At 43.5% G+C, this 18,005-nt stretch overlaps 2 protein-coding genes across 6 annotated transcripts in view; one reads left to right on the forward strand and one right to left on the reverse strand.

The window, feature by feature from the left end:
- Window positions 1-7,263, reverse strand: part of AP2A2 (adaptor related protein complex 2 subunit alpha 2) — a 44,291-nt gene extending 37,028 nt beyond the window's left edge. For all 4 annotated transcript variants that reach the window (XM_059473483.1, XM_059473480.1, XM_059473482.1 and 1 more), the window contains exon 1: window positions 7,091-7,263. In XM_059473483.1, the coding sequence (XP_059329466.1) occupies window positions 7,091-7,157 (67 nt within the window). In that variant the 5' untranslated portion in view covers window positions 7,158-7,263. The remainder of the gene's footprint in view (window positions 1-7,090) is intronic.
- A 4,424-nt stretch (window positions 7,264-11,687) lies between these two features.
- The window catches only part of CHID1 (chitinase domain containing 1), a 95,835-nt gene continuing 89,517 nt past the window's right edge, over window positions 11,688-18,005 (forward strand). The window contains exons 1-4 of one of the 2 annotated variants that reach the window (XM_059474594.1): window positions 11,688-11,762; window positions 14,693-14,835; window positions 16,014-16,163; window positions 17,474-17,606. In XM_059474594.1, the coding sequence (XP_059330577.1) occupies window positions 14,710-14,835; window positions 16,014-16,163; window positions 17,474-17,606 (409 nt within the window). In that variant the 5' untranslated portion in view covers window positions 11,688-11,762; window positions 14,693-14,709. Of the gene's footprint in view, window positions 11,763-11,909; window positions 12,071-14,692; window positions 14,836-16,013; window positions 16,164-17,473; window positions 17,607-18,005 lie in introns of those variants that run through there. The other variant, XM_059474593.1, reaches the window with a different exon arrangement.

Genomic DNA, 18,005 nt, shown 5'->3' on the forward strand with positions numbered 1-18,005 from the left:
CTCCATTTTTGCCTCTGTGAGAGAGCTTTTTTACTTGTTTGTATCAGTAAATTAAACCATTACTTTTACCTGCCAGCAGGACAGATACTCCTATTACAGCTCTAGAGGATAGATTAGCCATTTGCTATGCAGATCATGATCTTCGTGAAGTAAACCACCAAATCCATCCTCCAGCTCTCCCTAATCTCTCAGCTGGCTCTTCAGCACAGCAGCGAAGAGGGCAAAAGAAAGGCAGACAGGTTGCACAGCAATACATTAGAGTGGTCTGCTTGCCCATCCTCACATTGTCTACATATATTCCTTCATTTGGTTAAACTCTCTAGGGTACTACAACAGAGGTGCAAGCTCCATCTGAGTCTGAAGGAGCTTGTTGGTGCAATTGTTTACAAACTCACTGCACAACTAATCCAGAGAGACTACAATAAAATACTGGACACCTTTAAAAAAAAAGTTAGTATAGCTTCACTTTTGTTCACAAATGAACCTGTTCAAGTCTGCAGAACAAGAAGCTTTTTGTTTACTGACGTGCTAACATCCTGTTATGAACAGAAACAGGAGTGCATGCTGTCCTTCCACAAGATCTGTTTGATCAGAAGAAAAGAGGTGCCTGTCGTGCTGAAGATCACAAATGGCACAAAGGCAGTTTAGGAGGATTGTGTCTTGGGACATCCTGCTGTGATTAGATATCTAAAGACAGGGACCAGTGACTTACTGGTATTTTAGAACTTTATGTAGAGGACATTTCTAATATTCTGCACAGTAAGGGAACTACTATCCACAGAACTGACTTCTTCCTCCACTGTGGCACTAGAGATTTGCCCCTTCTCAGGAAACAGAAGGGAGTCACAGGCTTTACTGTAATCCACTAATCCATTAACTCCTTGTCCTCATAAGAGAAGAGAAATAAGAGTACAAAAGCAGCTTTTCAATCCAGATGTAATAAACTGCAACAACTTAATACAAGTTTAATGATTTTGGATGCTTACCATGGCTTTTTTTTCCTAACTAAGCCCCACAAGTTATGAGAAAATGAGAAGTAACCAGGTAACAGGGTCTAGCTTAAGACTAGAGCTTTCCCTAGAATAACTGAAAGTGTACTGGAAGTTCATATCCAAGTGACTCTGTGACATACAGAACATCTATCTGTCAGCTCAGGTGGCAAAACAACATTGACTCCTATCAAAAGAGAAGCTTCAGGCCAAGAAGATATGCCAAGATATGCTTCAGGCCAAGAAGTAAGTGCAGGGTCAGGCTTGTACAAAAGGAGTTCTTCCTCCTTCCTTGACTGAACAGCATCCAAGCAGTCATTTCCTTGACCAGTCTTTTCACAGCATAGAGCTACACTCCCTTCAACAAGATAAGGCAGTATCAGCACTGATTTACTACAAGTCACTGTGGACTCTCTTCTACCTCCTTAGTTCATGTTCAAAAAGAAGAACAGTTTGAGGCCTATCCTAGTTTAGCTATCACTTCTAAACTACTGCTTCAGGGACCCTAAAATACTTTTGAGCTCATTAACTAATGCAGATATGTAATAATCTCTGCAATAGTCCTTAGCTTCCTCTTATCAGTCCTGATGGGCAGTCTTTATACAAAGGATTTCAAATTAAGCAGTCCAGGGTACCTAATAGAGGTTGGATGTCACATGAAAGATTCTAACTCTTTACTATCTCTCCTCCATTACTCTCCTCTAAGCCAAACATGCACAAATTAAACAAACATTTTTAAAAAAAAACACTAACAAAAAAAAATCCCAGCCTCTCAGAGCTCTTTGAAATGACCAGGAGCAAGCCAAGACAGAGAAGCCATGGGAAGAGCATCAGTTTTGCTTTAGAGATCCTCCTCAGACTAATCTCATGCTAATTGTGTTTTCCTTAAAGCACTCTCCTGCAAATAGTAGCAAGTGATGCAAGACTTAGTGCTTATTATAGCACATCCTTAGGGCTGTTTGTTCAGGCCAGAAACCAACCATATTAGATGCACTGCCACAGCCTTGAAGAAGCAGCAGGAGAGCAAACCACCATGCTTTGCCTTCAATTTCTTCAAAAGGTAAGTAATCTAAGAATACATGTAAAAAAAGTCTCTGACTGTCTAGAGAAGTGTTTCAAGTCCTGCTTTAACACTACATGCAATGCAAACAAGAACTCAGAGGAGCAATGCAGTAGCTTTAGCCTATACAGTGACAGCTTATTACTGACATATAATAATTACTTACAGATAACTAAATCCAGCTGTATGTGCTCAACTCACTCTATGTGAAGTTTGTTTCACTGGGTGGCTGTTCCCACAGAGAAAAATAACTCTATACATACCCATGTAGTCATTTAATCCATGTACATGCCCCTCCTACCTACACCTGCAATGCACTTCATAACCTACCATCCATTCAAACAGGTGATCATCATATGATGAATTTAATGAACTATCTTTTTTCAATCCCCACTTGCTGATCTGTAACGTGATGCACCAGTCCCAATGCAGTGAAGCAAAGACACATTTTGGGAGGTTCGGCTTCAGGACACTATCCCTTGTCCAGTACAATGAAAATTTAATGCATTAAGTCCTATGAGAAGAGATGGACCTTTGTTTATTATATTTGTTGGATTTTATTTAAGGAAAAAAATTGGCCTGAGGAAAAAGAAACAGTAACTTGGAAGAAAACATACAAAGAAACATTTGAAGAACAAACTCAGGAATCCTTCCTCTGCCTGTCCAACTTCTGGGGCAAAACTGAAAAGTTAAGACAGTTACCTAGCAAGGGAAATTAAGAACTGTCTTGTCCTCCAAACCTGTGACAAAAGCAGCTTTTGCCTCTGTGTAGACACATCTCATCAACCTAAGAGGAACTGGCTTCCCAATTTTAACATGGAGCAGAGGGTTACCAGTAGTACACTTACTACTGTAATACAAACTATTTCTACATTACCGGCTGCAAATGAAAGGAGAAAAGCAAGCTTTCCTGGTTTTCAGGGTGTATAGCAGAGAGCACTGTTGCTGCAGCAGAACAGGTTGAGTGACAAATGACTTAAAAGTATTTCATTGTGAGGTAAGCATAAAGCTGTACTCAAAAAAATGAAAACAGACTCCTGATGCTCTATGTGTCAGCTAAAACAGCTGGAGAATTTATAAAGCACCATCTCACATAAGCAAATTGCTTCAGCAGCTCTGCAGTACATACACAAGAAAAGACTTAACATACTATTTAAGAATAAATATTTCTTGCAGGAGTCCATATGCTTGTAACACATGCAGATCTTGCTAGGTTTTAGTTCATGAGGCACATAATCCATGCAGTGACAAGGACTCCTCCTGACCTGAACCCCTAAGTTTGGACAGCACTTCACCAAACCACAGGGTTCAGAACTTTCAGCTCCACTCCACCACCATCTTTTGTACGGCATAGCCACACCTGACTATTTTCTCAGTCACACCAACCAAGAACTCATTAACTGGGCTATCCTAATCAAGTACTGCAGTTTGGCTTTCAACCTGTAGTTTTCTTGTCTCTTCTCTGCTGTCTATGAAAGATAAGCTAAAAACCTACTTACTGTAGTAATTCATATATGTTACAAAACAATCCAAATGAACAAGTCTCTAGAAAAGTTCATGCATCTACTGGCAAAGCGACAGATATCTAAAAGGGTTATTTCCTAAAACATATTTTTATCTGCCACCTGCACTAGGACCTCCATATGCAAAATGTAGAGCCTACAATAAGAAGCTGCCCTGAAACAAAATTCTGGAGAGCTATAAGGAACTGAAGGATAATTCATTTTCTTCTATTACCATACTTCAAAAATTCACTTGATCTTTGTACGAATAAAGAACATTTCATTTTGAAAGAAGACACTCAATATGACAGCTTCAGAGAGACTAGAGCAAAGTCAAAGTGCTAAGAAGCCTCTCTTAGCCTTGAAATATTTTACAATTGCTGCTGCAAGTAGTATTCCAACTGTTTTTAATGAAAAACATCACAGACTTTTGAGAAATCAGTGTACTTTAAAATAGTCTGCTCTAAAAAATACATCTGACATAGAAGTATTTAAGATAAAAATCAAGAAGTTTAATAGATAAACCATGTGCCAAAAATATGTCTAAACAAAACAGAAGTGACAACCAAGCTTTTAGTATTAAAGACAGGCTGGTAGTGCGAGCTGCTTGTTCACAATCAGCTACAGTTGTAAACACTGAAAACTGCTATCAAATGAGACTTATGTGAAGCCTGTAGCAGACTGGTATAAAGATAGGCAAGACAGGCATCACTCCCAAATCAGTAACATATCCAACCAGTAAGAGAATCCTGCATTATTTAATGCTGCAGACATTGTAGATACAATATCCAAAAAATAAATCTTGATGTAAGGAGATCAAGCATTTCCAAAGGTAAACAGTCAAAATTTACACAAGTATCCCCCAGAAGTTTAGGTTCCTTGAATTATTTGAAATCACATGCTGTGCATCCCTCTGAACACAGCCAGCACACAACTCCACTTTCCTTTTTCGGGACATCCACAATGTAGAATCCTTATCTGTGCATACACCCCCCCCATACACACCATGTTTCACCATTACGTATCATCTGGAAAGGCTACTGGCAAACTAAAACTGCCAAGCCTTTGTGGCAGTATTCAAAACAGATACAGGAGTTCAGCAAAGCCAAATTAAGAATGCCAGCAGAACTTTCTGTGTTACTGCAACTATCAGATATTTAGTCCAATTGTAAGGCTAGAAATAGAGGTCATGAGCTGCACATGGTTTAGCTCCCCTCCCTTCTCAGAAAAGGAAGACTTGCTTTCTTTTCTTAGTCAAAAGATGCTGTTCACCTCCACAGCTGCTACTTTTTGTTCCTGACAACATCTAGCTCCTCCCTGAAGAAGCAAAGAGGGAGCTTTAGCCAACAGCAGTACCTGCAGAGCCCAGAGTCTCCAGAGAGTAATTCTGTGAATACTCCAGGAAGCACTGTTGTGAATCTTGCTCTGTGTGCGCTAGCCCAGGGTTAGCTGGCAGCACTCAGAGCTCCACTGAAGGGAAGGCTCAAATGCCATTCACAGCTACTTGGAAGCTTCATACATCACCTACTAGTGGGAATACCAGCTCTTCTGCAGTTGTTTAGAAGATGCTGCTACTTTTTTCATTATGAAGACAAGAAAGATACACAAGTAATTACAGCTCCCAAACATCTGTCTGGACAGAGACAAAACATGAGAGATATACCAGTATTTGTGTAAAGAGTCGAAGTTAACATTCTATTTGTATCACCAATAGGTTACATCTTTGTGTCTCCTGAAGATAACTAGAGCATGAGAGATTTGTTGTCCCATATGGACAAAGGTAGCTTCAACTCTATTCCCACACAGCCTCGTGGGGAAATAAGTACCTAATTTGTTATATCCTATCACATTAAATTTGGTTATTTCACATCCCTGAACACATGTTACAAACATAAGAGCCCAAATGCTTCTCTTGAATTTACTTCTAGTAAATTCCGCTAAAAACAAGCATGGACAAATTTAACCAACTGCAAGACATTAAACACTAATGAATCAAGTCCGTACTGCTTCTAGCTAAATCAATGAAAACAATGATTAAAAAATCACAGTGAATTGTGTTGGGTAGATAGAACAGCTTAACAAGTCTTAACTGCTATGACACCAAGTGGAACTATGTTACACACAAAGCTTGCACAGAACACCAGGACACCGAAAATGCTCACTTTAAATAGCAAGGCCAACTAGACAAAGCACAGGAGCGCTTGTGTAACCTGGAACTGCTACACTACACATTTTATGGGTCTTCTTCTTCTACAAACAGAGTGAAGCCTAAAGCAACCTAAGGACCAGCAACTCTGTTTTGAAAAAGAAAAACCCCCTCATTCAAACAGCTTCTGCTCTAAGGAAGATTATCAACCTTGAATTTGTTCACGTCTCGATGTCCAAATCACCTGATTATAAAGACGCAGCATTTAAATGGTCTCATTTTACCTGTATAATTTCTTTGCCAGGTTTTTTTTATTAGAAATCATCAATTTGAAGTTTTTCAAGCCAGTGTGACTAAATAATCCAAATGCAAGCCCAGTCAGAACAACATAATTCACACTAAAAAATTCCCAAAACCAGTTTATATCTTTAGAGAGAAGACCTTAATATCATTCCTCCACTGCTTTTAAAATAGCCTCAAGTGATCTACAGAGACACACAGGTGGACAAAATAGAGCTGTTTCATCACACCAACCACAGCGACCTTAGCCCTTCCCCAGGCAATTCCTGCCACATCATACACTTAGATCTCTAACTCTGATTAATATTAAACTATTGTATGCAATTCTCGGACAAAAGGAAGACTGAGCACTGAGGTGTGCCCCCACACATGCCCCTTCCCCCAAGCAGCAGCAGATTTGTACTCCTCCTCTCCCACTGCACACTCACGGACACGCTCCCCCACATCGCTCGGGGGGGCGGGGGGCAACTACTCACACCCCCCTCCATCCCATTTTTAATTACACTGATCCCAAGCGCCGATTTCCACCAAAGCAGAATCTTCAAGCCAATTTAAGCCAAGCCTAGGCATACGCACTGAGGGCCCTGCTCTCAGGCGCCTACAGAGGCCTGTTTTCCATCAGTGACGTGATGAACCGAGAGCCGCTCAGGGATCTGGAAGGAGCCCAGGACGCCTCTCCCTGCCCCGCCGCACACCCACCCGCGCCCCGGCACCGCTCCGGCGCATCGCGAACAACGGCGGTACCGACCCCCGGCACCCCCTCGGCCGGGGCGGCCACCGCGACACTCAAGGACGGGCGAGGGGGGTGACAGGGGCGGTGAAGGGGGAGGGAAACACGCCAACCCACCCACCCAAAACGCACAAACCCACGGGCAAATGCTTTATGCTGTCCCCCCTCCCCGCCGCGCCGCCCCCCCGAGCGCGTCGCCATTTCGTGAGACAGGAGCGCTCCGAGCTGCCCGCTGCGGGGGTCAGGGGCAAGAGGGGAGCACTGGGAAGGGGATCGAGGGGTGAAGCCCCGGCCCCACGGAGCACCAGCCCATGGCGACGGCCGGCGCGGCCCAGCCCAGGCCCCGGCCCCGGTGCCACTCACAGTTGCGGATATCGGAGATGAAGACCGCCAGGCCTCGCATGCCATCGCCCTTCGATACCGCAGGCATCGTGGCGCACGATCACGGCCGCCCTGGGACGCGACACACCGAACCCCCGCAGCCGCCGCCCGCTCTCCCCGCGGGCTGCTTCAGGCCGCTCCGCCGCCGCCGCCTCCGCAGCGCGCAGGCGCCGCCGGGGCTCCCGCGCCCCCGCAGCCGCCGGGCGGGCGCTGCTCGGGCGCCACCTGCCGTGCGGAGGCGGGAGCGCCGCGGGTGCGCCGGGCCCCCTGAGCCTCCCGGTGCCGCAGCCGCGGCGGGCGCGGTCCCTGCCCGGCCCCCGGGATGTGCCCCGAGGTGTGCCCCCGCTCCCGGGCATCCCCCGTGCGACCCTGCGGCCCGAAAGGACTGGCTAGCTGGAGGCTGGGCTCCAGGGATCGGCCGTGCCGCTGCTGGGATGCAACTTCCAGTCACCGCCCGTGGGGGCAAACGGGCCCGGACCGAGGTGAGGGCCGACAGGGCAGCCGCTGTGTCCGTGGGTGAATTCACTGCACGCTCCCGGCTCGGGAACAGCCTAATCCCTTCCTCTCATCGTGACCCTAATGGCCGAGAAGTTTGTTGATTTTTGAAGGTGAAATACCGGGCTTCTCAGGCACCTCAGAGGATGGAACTGCTGAGGGAGAAGGAGAGGGACGGCCCATCAAGATACCGGGAAATTTCACTTCTTCACTTAAGCTTTGAGCAGGCTATTGATCTGCAATCTTAATTTTCAAATGTGAAGAGCAAGGTACAGACTCTCAGTGGTATGGACCGTAACAACATGCTTTCCACAGGGTGGACTGCAGGAGGCTGTGCCTCGGTCCTCCTCCTCAAAAGGGACCCCAAAACAGTGCACGGGATCTCCTGCACGTACCCTGCACAGTCCCTGTGAGCACTGACAAGGCCGGAGGCTGCTGTGTGCAGCTCCATCCTCAGGCACATCCCCCTTGTGAGCCTGCCATCGGCTGTGTGAGTGCCACAGTTGCTCTGTGTTCATGTAGAGATTCCCACTGCCTGACTCCCTGGGCATGCAGGCATACACATCCAGCGCCACATGTTCCTCCTGATGGTTATAAACATGCAGAGTGACACAGTCCCACACCACATCTACTCCCGAGACTGAAAACATTTCAAGGTTAAACTGTCTTAAACATGCCAAAGAGGTGGGACTTTGCAGAGCATTTAATATCTTCAGCTGAAAATAGGTTCAAATGTTCTCAAAGCTGGCCTAGACTGCCTAGCCACAAGTGTGCTGGGGGCTTCAGTCATGATGCAAGGGATTAGTATGCTTAGTGGAGAATAATGACTTATAGAATCATGGGATTCTACTTAGGGCCACTGGAGATCAATCAGTCATTTCGTCTCTATTTCAGCACACTTCAAGCCATTTCATTTCATCTGGGGTTTTTGTTTTGTTTTGTTTTTTACACCAGTGAATGTAGCCCAATATCTAGCTTTTAGCTGCAGTCTATCTTCCAGAAAGGCACTGAGTCTTGCTCTGATATAGTCAAATTCACTGTTGCCCTGGATAGTTTGCTCCCATGGTCAATTCTCCTTGTCTAGACCTTGCATCTTTAGATTCATCAAGTTCCAGTACCTTTAATTTCGTGATACATTTTTCTCTCATAAAGATCTACGTAATACTTGATGCCATCTGTCTGACAGTGGCTGTATCCCTCAAGGGTCTATTCTGGGTGTTTTCAGGATACATGGTTACATGAGTACTTTTAGTTGTGCAAGTCTCTATGGAAAGGCAGGATGACAGCATGTGGTAGTCATGCAATTATCCCTTTGTCCCTGGATCCATTTTGCAGACCAAGTGCAACTACAGGCAGTTGTGCCCAATTAGTCTATTATTCAACTCAGATTATTTGTAGGCTTTCATGAAGAGCACTTTCCTTTTTCACAGCTTTACAAATAGATTTTGGCGCTTAATAATAATTTCCATGCACCTTTGAAGATGAAAACTTCCCATGTCACCAAATGAGGCTTTTTCTGTGATCAGAAAAAAAAGAAATCTTTTTTGAGCTAGCCAAAATGTTGAGCTATTTTCTACTCCTAAGAGCACAGTGACACCTAAAGGCTCAGTCTGTCAGTCCTGTCTGGCTGTATTCCTGTCAATACTGCAAGTCATGCAGGTATCCAACTGCCTTTGCAGCAGTAGCCTAAATAGTGCCAGCAGAATAGTTGTGGCAGTACAAGCTAAGCATGAGCTGCAAATTCTTCTTGAGAACTGGGAAAATATCCAAGTGGCTAACGCATGTGGATGACTCCAGTTTTGCTGCATACAGCTAAATGTTTCATTTGAAGGGGCTCAGTGTGCAGTACACATACCCTGATTATTTTATGTCAACCTCCTTTGACTGGCTTTTGAGGCTTCACTATATTCACCCTGTTCTCTTTTTGCCTCAACAAAGGCTTGCAATCAGGACAAATGTGTAGGCATGTCTATCCTTTTAAATTTTATGTGAATAATAGCTATCTAGAGGAAAGAGAGTCTGTAATGGTCTCTAGATGCATCCTGGCTGAAAGAAACATTGTAATATGATCCCAGCTGTTACTCAGCACAGAGCTTGCACCAGGCACAACCCTTTGCAAACACACCGAGTTGGTAATTCTGTACAATTTTGGTTTGAGCCTAACATCTATAAAACACCAGGCTGCCCCAAAAAAAACCATAAATGGGTATTCATCCCAAGATGTCATGATTATTTAAGACATTTATAATTACTGTAAAATCAGCATTAAAGGGGAGATGGTACCAAGAAATATTTTCCTATTACATAAAACATTTGGCATCACATTTGTTTGCCAACAAATCCACAATGTTTGTCCCCCCCTTCCCATTTTATATGGGACTTATGTTAATTTTTTTTTTTCAGAATTTCATTGCACTTTGGTACAAAGCCTTTAATAATTGCACTGACCTTCACAAAACTATCACCATTCATCTGAGTGTTTTCAGCTGGTGAGGATCCAGTTGTGGAAAGTACAAAAAAGGAATTGTTTCTTTCCCTTTGTTACTTCTCTCACATTTGTCTCACCAGTTATTGTTTTCTTCTGCTCCTTATGATCATTCCAGCCACTACTGGAACCAAAACGAACTCAGGACTAAACAGAATCCATGGCTCCACCACACACACACAACCATGTTTCTGTACTTGACATTGAACATTCATTATCCCTTAACACAGAGCACAATGCTTTCTGCCATGCCAGAGTATCAGATGGGCTGCTTTCAACACTAGAAAACACAAAGTTAGGCTGCATGAAACTCTAAATTTACAGAAATTTGGGATGGATCTGGGCATAGAAGACCATGCATCTGCTTCACTGACAAGACTTTTGTTCAGAGGAAAAATATTTCCATTTTTCTTTTCAGTGCTCAAGAATGCTCATGGAGATCTTCATTACACAAGAGGGAATGAAAGAAGAGGGCAGTTCAGCAGAATAAGGCAACCTTCCAGTTCAGCTTCTAGCAGGTTGCACCTAACTGTAACCAAGAGAGACAGCAGGCCACAGGAAGGCTTCTGTTGGGAAGTGCACTGCTAGGATATGCTGGCCTTGCCTCTACATCATGATATAACACATCCATTTTTTTATCAAGTCTTTTGATAGGGTATTTAGTCCCTGTAAGCAGCCTGTGAAATAACAGGGTTATACTAAAACTTCTGCTGTAGTAAATAGCGGTAACACAAGCCATGCTGCATGCAAAAACACAAATTGTAGAAGGTCAAAGCAGAAGAAAATAAAAAACTCAATTATAAACACAACCTTTTATTTTACAGTCTGTTAAAAGCCATCAGAGGTTTGACCTCTCCTTTCGACACACCCAGAGTCAGCAGTACTGCCTGCAGACTCTCTGCAGCCTTACCTATATGATTATTTTGCCTCCAGGTCAGTGTGTGCATTTTAGCCCAACCTCTTGATTTACCAACACTATTTCTCAGAATCACAGAAAGAATTTGTTTTGAAAAGACCTCAGAAATTATCGAGTCCAACCTGTGATCAAACATCACTATGTCAACTAGACCATGGCTCTAAGTTTTTCTTAGACACCTCCTTGGAAGGTGACTCCGCCACTCTCCCAATGTCTCATCATGTTCTGTATAGGAATTCCTCCCGGCTGGACCTCCAGGTCCAACCTGAACCTCCCCGGGCATAGCTTAAGGCCATTTCCTCTTGAGTTGCTGGTGGCCTGTGAGAAGAGGCCGATCCCAACCTGGCTACAGCCTATTTTTGGGCAGTGAGTGATAAAGTAACGCCGAAGTTCCTCCTCTCCAGGCTAGACCTGGAGCTGTTTCAATTTGCTATAGCTTGGGCTAAACCAAGAGGCTCTTTATGGGAATTTAGAATCACACCATTATTAGCATTTCCTTTCTTCAGCTACGGATGAGCCCCAAAGCACCGCGACCCGGGTCCAGCAGGGCCGGGCCAGCCCAGCGGCGGCTCTGTCGGTGGGGCCCGGCCGGGCTGTGCCGCCGCTGGGCCGGCCCGGAGCGCCGGGGAGCGGCCACCGCAGCCTCTCCCGCCCCGCCATGTTGGCGCAGCCGGCGCCCTCCCGCCGCCCCGGCGCTGCCCGGAGCCGGCGGGGCGGGGCGCTGCCGCTCGCCCGCACTTCCGCGGCGGCGGCGGGCGGTACGTGGTGTCCGTGGCCCGGCGGGGCTGGGAAGGGACGGAGAGTGGGGAAAGGGCGGGGGCGAGGCCGCGCTCCGGCGGGGCGGGGCGGGGGTCCGGCCTGGCCGTGCTGCGGCGGGGGTGACGCGGCAGCCCGGCGAGGCCGGGGCCGCCCCGCCGGGCCCGAGCTCGGGGCGGCCACAGCGGCGCCGATGCCATGGCAGGCGTGCGGGCTCCCTGGTGTCTCCTGAGCCGGGCGGGCGTGGGAGGGAATTCTGAACGTCAAGGTGGAGCCCTTTACAAGGGGGGAGGGTTCAATGTTTACACAGGTTAGAAATGGATTTATTCTCACTCTTCACTCCCCAGTATAGCTTTTATTGTTTTCAATTAAAAACGCATCAACAGTATGTTTCGTGGCCTTTGCTAAGTGATGCAGGTTCTTTTTGCAAATGTAGTTAGAATTTAGTTTCTTATTTATAAATAAACTATAAACATTGACTCAGTGTTGTGTACCATCCATTTAGTTTCTTTGCTTGCTTATTTCGGACAGCCTAAATCTGTGCTAGCTTTACTTGATATTAAAAATTAAGATAATTTAAAACAGCTTTCCGAAAGTATGTTACCTCATGTGGAGGTGGAGTTAAACAACATTTGTGACTTGGCTAGGAGAGAAACCTAGGCTTTAGATCAGTTTGTCAGATGATGTTTTAAACTTTAAGTTGTCCATAGTCTCAGTTGGACAAGGATATAGAGGCAGTTTTAAATTCTGTTTTCATTTTGCAGTGACAGAGGAGATAAACAGAGTGCCAAGCTCAGACAGTTCTTCTGAGTTCAGCTAATTTGAGAAGTGTTAAAAAATGGCAGAGAGTTTGTAGAAGAAAAGTTTGATGAGGATTTAGTTTTGTAAAGCTTGCAAAATGCCTTCTTATATTTTCCATAAAGAGCATTTAAAGTCTGACCAATTCATCTTCTGTGTTACAGTAATCCCATCTACTTAATTTTCATTGATGTTGTTAAGGAACAAACTATTAAAATAAGTGTCCAACCAAGAGTTTATACTGGACTGTCAGTCCAGAAACCAATTTGCCACAGGCTCAGTGCTTCTTACAAATCTAGGAGTGGATGTTGACTTAACAGTAATTGACAGATGGATACGATCCTGTCAAGGAAATGAGCACATTTTGATTTCTAATTAGAGTTCAGGGATGGTTTTCTAAGCTTCTGTTCTTCAGCTGTTAGACATTATCTTCTTTTCAGGGAAGTGATGCTGTTGCTAATTGTTTCTGAAAGTGAAATCAAACACCTCCAAATCGATATATACGAGCTTCTGGCAGAATTGGTATCCTGTCCAAATAGTTAAGACTTGTATTGATTCTTCAGGCTCTCAATTGTTCCTCTCTGCAATAGTTTATAGATCTTGCCAAGCTAGATGGAACATAGGAGATACTATCAAAAGCAACCTGCTTTGTCTCATTTTTAGAATGTGGAAAACAAGGGGGTTTCCAGTGACCTTGAAGTCAAAGTAGAAGCATGAGACCTTAATTATTCATCATAGGAATTTCAAGCTTTATAGCAATTCAGCTTTTACCACACTCCATGGATCTAGGAAATATTAGAAGGCTTTCTGCTTTTATTTGCAGTTTATAAAAGACTTTACTAAAATCTTCAAATAATTTTGTACAGGAGGTTTTTGATGTTCTTTGGTGACTGACATTGTTTTTTTCAAGCACTTCTGCCATCATCCTTCTACTTTGTTGCCTAATCAAATATTTGATACTCTCTTTTCCTGTAGAACCCCTAAATCCTTTAATAAATACCTCTGGTTTTTAAAATCTCACTGCTAAGCCAGACACATACAAATACTAGCAAGTTTGTTGAGTTGTTGATTTCATGTCTATTTCATTGAGTACATTTCCATTGAAGCTTTAAGGTTCCTTGTGCCACAGTACTCAGAGGCTCAGTTTTGTGGTGTGGGATCTGCACCTGATGTTTTGAAAGTTTGAAACAAAGCACTCAAACTTTGAGCAGCACTTGTTATCAGTGCCAGTAGAACAAATCTTATAAATATGATTTCTAGAAATGAGCTTGTAGGTCTTCAAAATGAGTGGTAGAGTAGTATAAAAAGCAAGATAGTTTTTCAAGTTCAACAAAAATTCAGAATATTGGAAAGAACCAATTTTCTTCTCGATCAGGATCTCATATTTATGAGAAGCAGCTTGATACAGATCTAGAGCCCTGGTTCCCCAAATGCCAAATATTTTTTTTTCTGTTTTCTTCTTATTCACTACTGGGAGCTAGGCTGGGAAACCAGTGCAACTTTTAACTGGGGAGAGATTGAAAAACAAACTCTGGCTGTATTTGACTTTGTTTTTTAAAGTCTTCCTACAGATACAAGGTGTGATAGATGAACACACAACAGAACTGTTGTCTGCTAATTCTCAGTTCCTTTATCTGGAGCTAGGGCAAACTGTCTAGAGTTTTCCTTCTAGACAAAAAGGACATGCCCACCCCTTCCCCCTCCTTTTTTTTCTTCAATTTCTGTATCAGTGACTTGGCAAGGAATTGAAAGCAAAGGTCTCTGCTGTTACAGTAAAGGCCCGTAGCTGTAAGCATATAGCTATAATTTTTTGTATCTGTTAATTAATTTATGACACACTGACCAGGCTAGGGAGGAGCAAAAAAAAAAGTTATCCTTAAAAAGGAAGTTGCAAGGGTCCAACCCACTTCACGTGTGATACAGCTACTAAAACAAGGGACAGAAAAGGTGTTTGAGACTAGAGGTAATCTCTCACAATGCACTGTTTTTGTTGCCAGAGCAGAAGCACTGCCTTAATAAGTCTGATTCTAAATGGAACAAGATAAGAAAATGTCTTGACTTATTTTAGACAAGAAAACCAAATGAAACTGTTACATTCCTCTGTTCACAGAGATTTGAACCCTTATGTTTTCAGGAGAAGAGAAACTTGACATGGGGAAAAACACCATGAGGCTTCTCTGTGCATCCCTTTGTCTTGCCATGGTATCCTGGCTAGCTGAAGGTACCCTGTCAAAAACAGATGCAAAGAAAGGTGCTACAAAAAAACTGGAGGAAAAGGTAAGGGAAATAACCAAAATTCTTATCTAACATGTGAAGTGAATTAATTGAACTTTGGTAAATGGCCTCTACCTCTGTTAAAACAGTGTTAATGCATTTCCACTGCAGCTGATACTCACAGATAAAACTTGAAACTGTCCTTTCCTTCACCTTTTCTGTGTGTCATAAATGGTTCACTTCTTGAAACACATGATGTAGACTTCTGGAGCTTTATTCCTCTATGCAAGTTGCAGAAACAGGAAGTTTTTATCCCCTCAGGGGACACACTTCCATCTCTTTGGAAATCAGGGTGGGGAACAGTAGTTTGGGTCAAGAGCTCTAGGTCATTTACTGGTGGAATGGAACATTGCCAATGGGAAGGCTGTATCCCGGTGAAAGATTTTGAAGAGCCTTCTAATCAGTTGTTTTTTTGCAGGCAGAAATGATTCAGAGTCCCACAATCATCAGAGCAAGCACAGCCAGCATGCTCAAGTCTCTCTTCACTTGCTGAGCATGTTATTGTTTCCTGTCATTATGCATGTTCATCTGTTACTGTTTGTATCACTTGCTCAACACCTACCAAATTTGCAGGTAGTGAGGGTAATACAAGGTGTTAAGGCAGGCCATATCCCTAAATTCCTTACTATGAATCAATAGATGCCTTCTGCATACCCACCATGAACATCTCATTAGATCTTCTCGTTCTGTTTTTATCTGCTGGGTCAGTTGAAATATCTTCCCTAAAGAAGAGTGTTTAAAATCTTGGCCTTCACAGTGCAGCATTCTCAGACTAAAATATATCCAGTTCAAAAGCTGTCTTCAAATTCTTGGTTAAGAACTCCTAACCCCCTTTTATTATTTTGGGGGTAACATGACAGAAACCATTGGTTAGAAAACAGAGCACCATTAGCTGTCATAAATTATGTTCTTTACTCTTATAATGTCTTGGGCTTTGGTTTTTGTTTATATGCTTTTTACTCTCAAAGTTTATATGCTTTTTACAAACAAAGTAAGCTTACTGATGATGACAATTTCTGAGGACTTGTATGTTTCAGTTCAAATCAAAGTGCTCTGCGTCATTTGAAAGGAGTGCTCAGAGTTTAATGAAGTGATTTATTTTGCTGTTGTTTTTAAAGTCTGTTGCCATTGAAAGTGTCTGTTTCATATAACTTCTTCTAATAACTGTCTTCTCTTCACAGAAGCTGCATTCTGATAAAAATGTTCAGGACAGGGGATTGGTAGTTGTGGATCCAAAAGCAAAGGATATTATACTGGAACATAAAAGTTATTGCTCCAAGAAGATGAAGGAACGACATTTTTCAGGAGATGTTCTGGGATATATTACTCCTGTAAGTTGATACAATCAATAAAATATGTGCTTTGAATGAATATGCAGCAGACTGTGCTGCAAGTTTACATCCCTGTTTTAGAAGTATTTTTATAGTAGTGAGGGCTGCTAGTCAAATACAGTCAAATAGCCAGACAAGTATTTGAGATTTGATGTGGGGTTCAGGGGGTCTCAAACCCTTGTTCTCCCATCTGTCTCTTGGAGGATGTCTAGGTCCTCTAGGAGGGTGTGTGTTGTTTTTCCTCTCCCTGGTGTTGAGCAGTGCACTTAGAGCAAGTACTGGGTGTGCAGCTGCAGTGGGGCTGCCAGTTGTGCCTGGATGGGAGCCCCAGACAAAAGGCCATGACCTGGTGCTGACCTTTCAGACAGCAAAGGGCTCAGGGACCTGTGGCAGTGGCCAGGTGACCAGACACTTGGACACAGCAGGAGCCAAGGGCTCAGCAGAAAGACCCCAGACTATCACAGGCATGGAGGGACAAAACCTGGGGATTCCTTTGTTGGGGGTCCCTCTCCAGAGGCACCAGCTCGTGCTGTTTCTGTGTTACTTCACCACAATTAAATTGCTTTAGGGTTCCAGACATCTAGGACTCTGCCTTGGGAAACCCAGGGCTGAGCCAGTGAGGAAACCCTGCCTGACTGTGTGGGTGTGCAGGGACCAGGAGGGACACCCTGGGGTCACTGGAGTCACCCTCAGCTGTGAAAGTTTGGAGTGGTGGTGTTGTGACTGCCAGAGTGGCTCCTAGATGGTCAGACAGGGAAGCTCCCTTAATGCTGGTTTTAACATGGATGAGAGTATTCTCCTGTCAGTGGTGAGTCAGGGGAAATTGCAGTGGAGTCAGAACAGGAGGGCTGCAACTCGAACCTGCTAAATCAACAGTAACAATTGAATGCTGTCAAACTGCTGTCAAACTGATGTCTTTTGCTATCCTGTCTCCTTCAAAGCATTCTTTCTTGAATGATAAATGTTTCATCCCTTTTTTTACAGGATACTTTTCACTCATTTTTGTCTTACACTGGTCAAAAGACAAATAGGTGCCCTATAAATTTTCACCTTTCTCAAATTCTCTTGAACATAAATTCAGAGTCTGTAAATTCAAAACTGTGTGGGAATCTACAAGCCAGTTGCTGTAGCTCAGGAGTACTTTTTTATTTAAATGAAAGCAATATCCCAGCAGGTTTCCTCAAATGAACAAGTAGGGATCTGGCAGATGATTACATTTCTGTTAAAGAGTTTATATCGGTCAAAAGTGAAGTGAACTGTATATCTTACTTCTGAGTCTCTCACTTTTTTTGTCTCCTTTGTTTTTCAAGTGGAACAACCATGGTTATGACATTGCTAAAATATTTGGAAACAAATTTACACTAATCTCACCAGTTTGGTTACAAGTGAAGAGGAGAGGGAAGGAAAGGTTCCAGTTCACTGGGCTCCATGATGCTGATCAAGGTGTTGTTTTTTTTCCTTTGAATATGAATTGCAATATTGTTGCAGACTGTGTAGATTTGGCATGCTAGGTGGGTTTTGCTGGCTCTGCCATGTGGTGAAGTACTTTCATCCATTACATTTTTTTGGCTTTTCTTCAGATTGAACTTTTTTCTGTCCTCACCTGCTTGCATAAGTGTACATAGTTTATTTGTCAAAAAATGTAAGTAGAATGATTGGCTTTTCCACCATGCTGTCCACAAAACCCCTCTTAAAAAAATAAAAGGACAAAGATCCTGTACAGGGAAAAACAGTCTTGGTTGTTGTATTGTGCAGCTGTTTACCTGTTGTGGGTTTTGGTTTTTTCCCTTTGCAAAAGCTTTAGGAGAATTTATTTAGAAAGGGAAGAGAAATTTAATTTGA

The sequence above is a fragment of the Ammospiza nelsoni genome, chromosome 6, assembly GCF_027579445.1.
Source record: "Ammospiza nelsoni isolate bAmmNel1 chromosome 6, bAmmNel1.pri, whole genome shotgun sequence".
Classification (NCBI taxonomy): Eukaryota; Metazoa; Chordata; class Aves; order Passeriformes; family Passerellidae; genus Ammospiza; species Ammospiza nelsoni.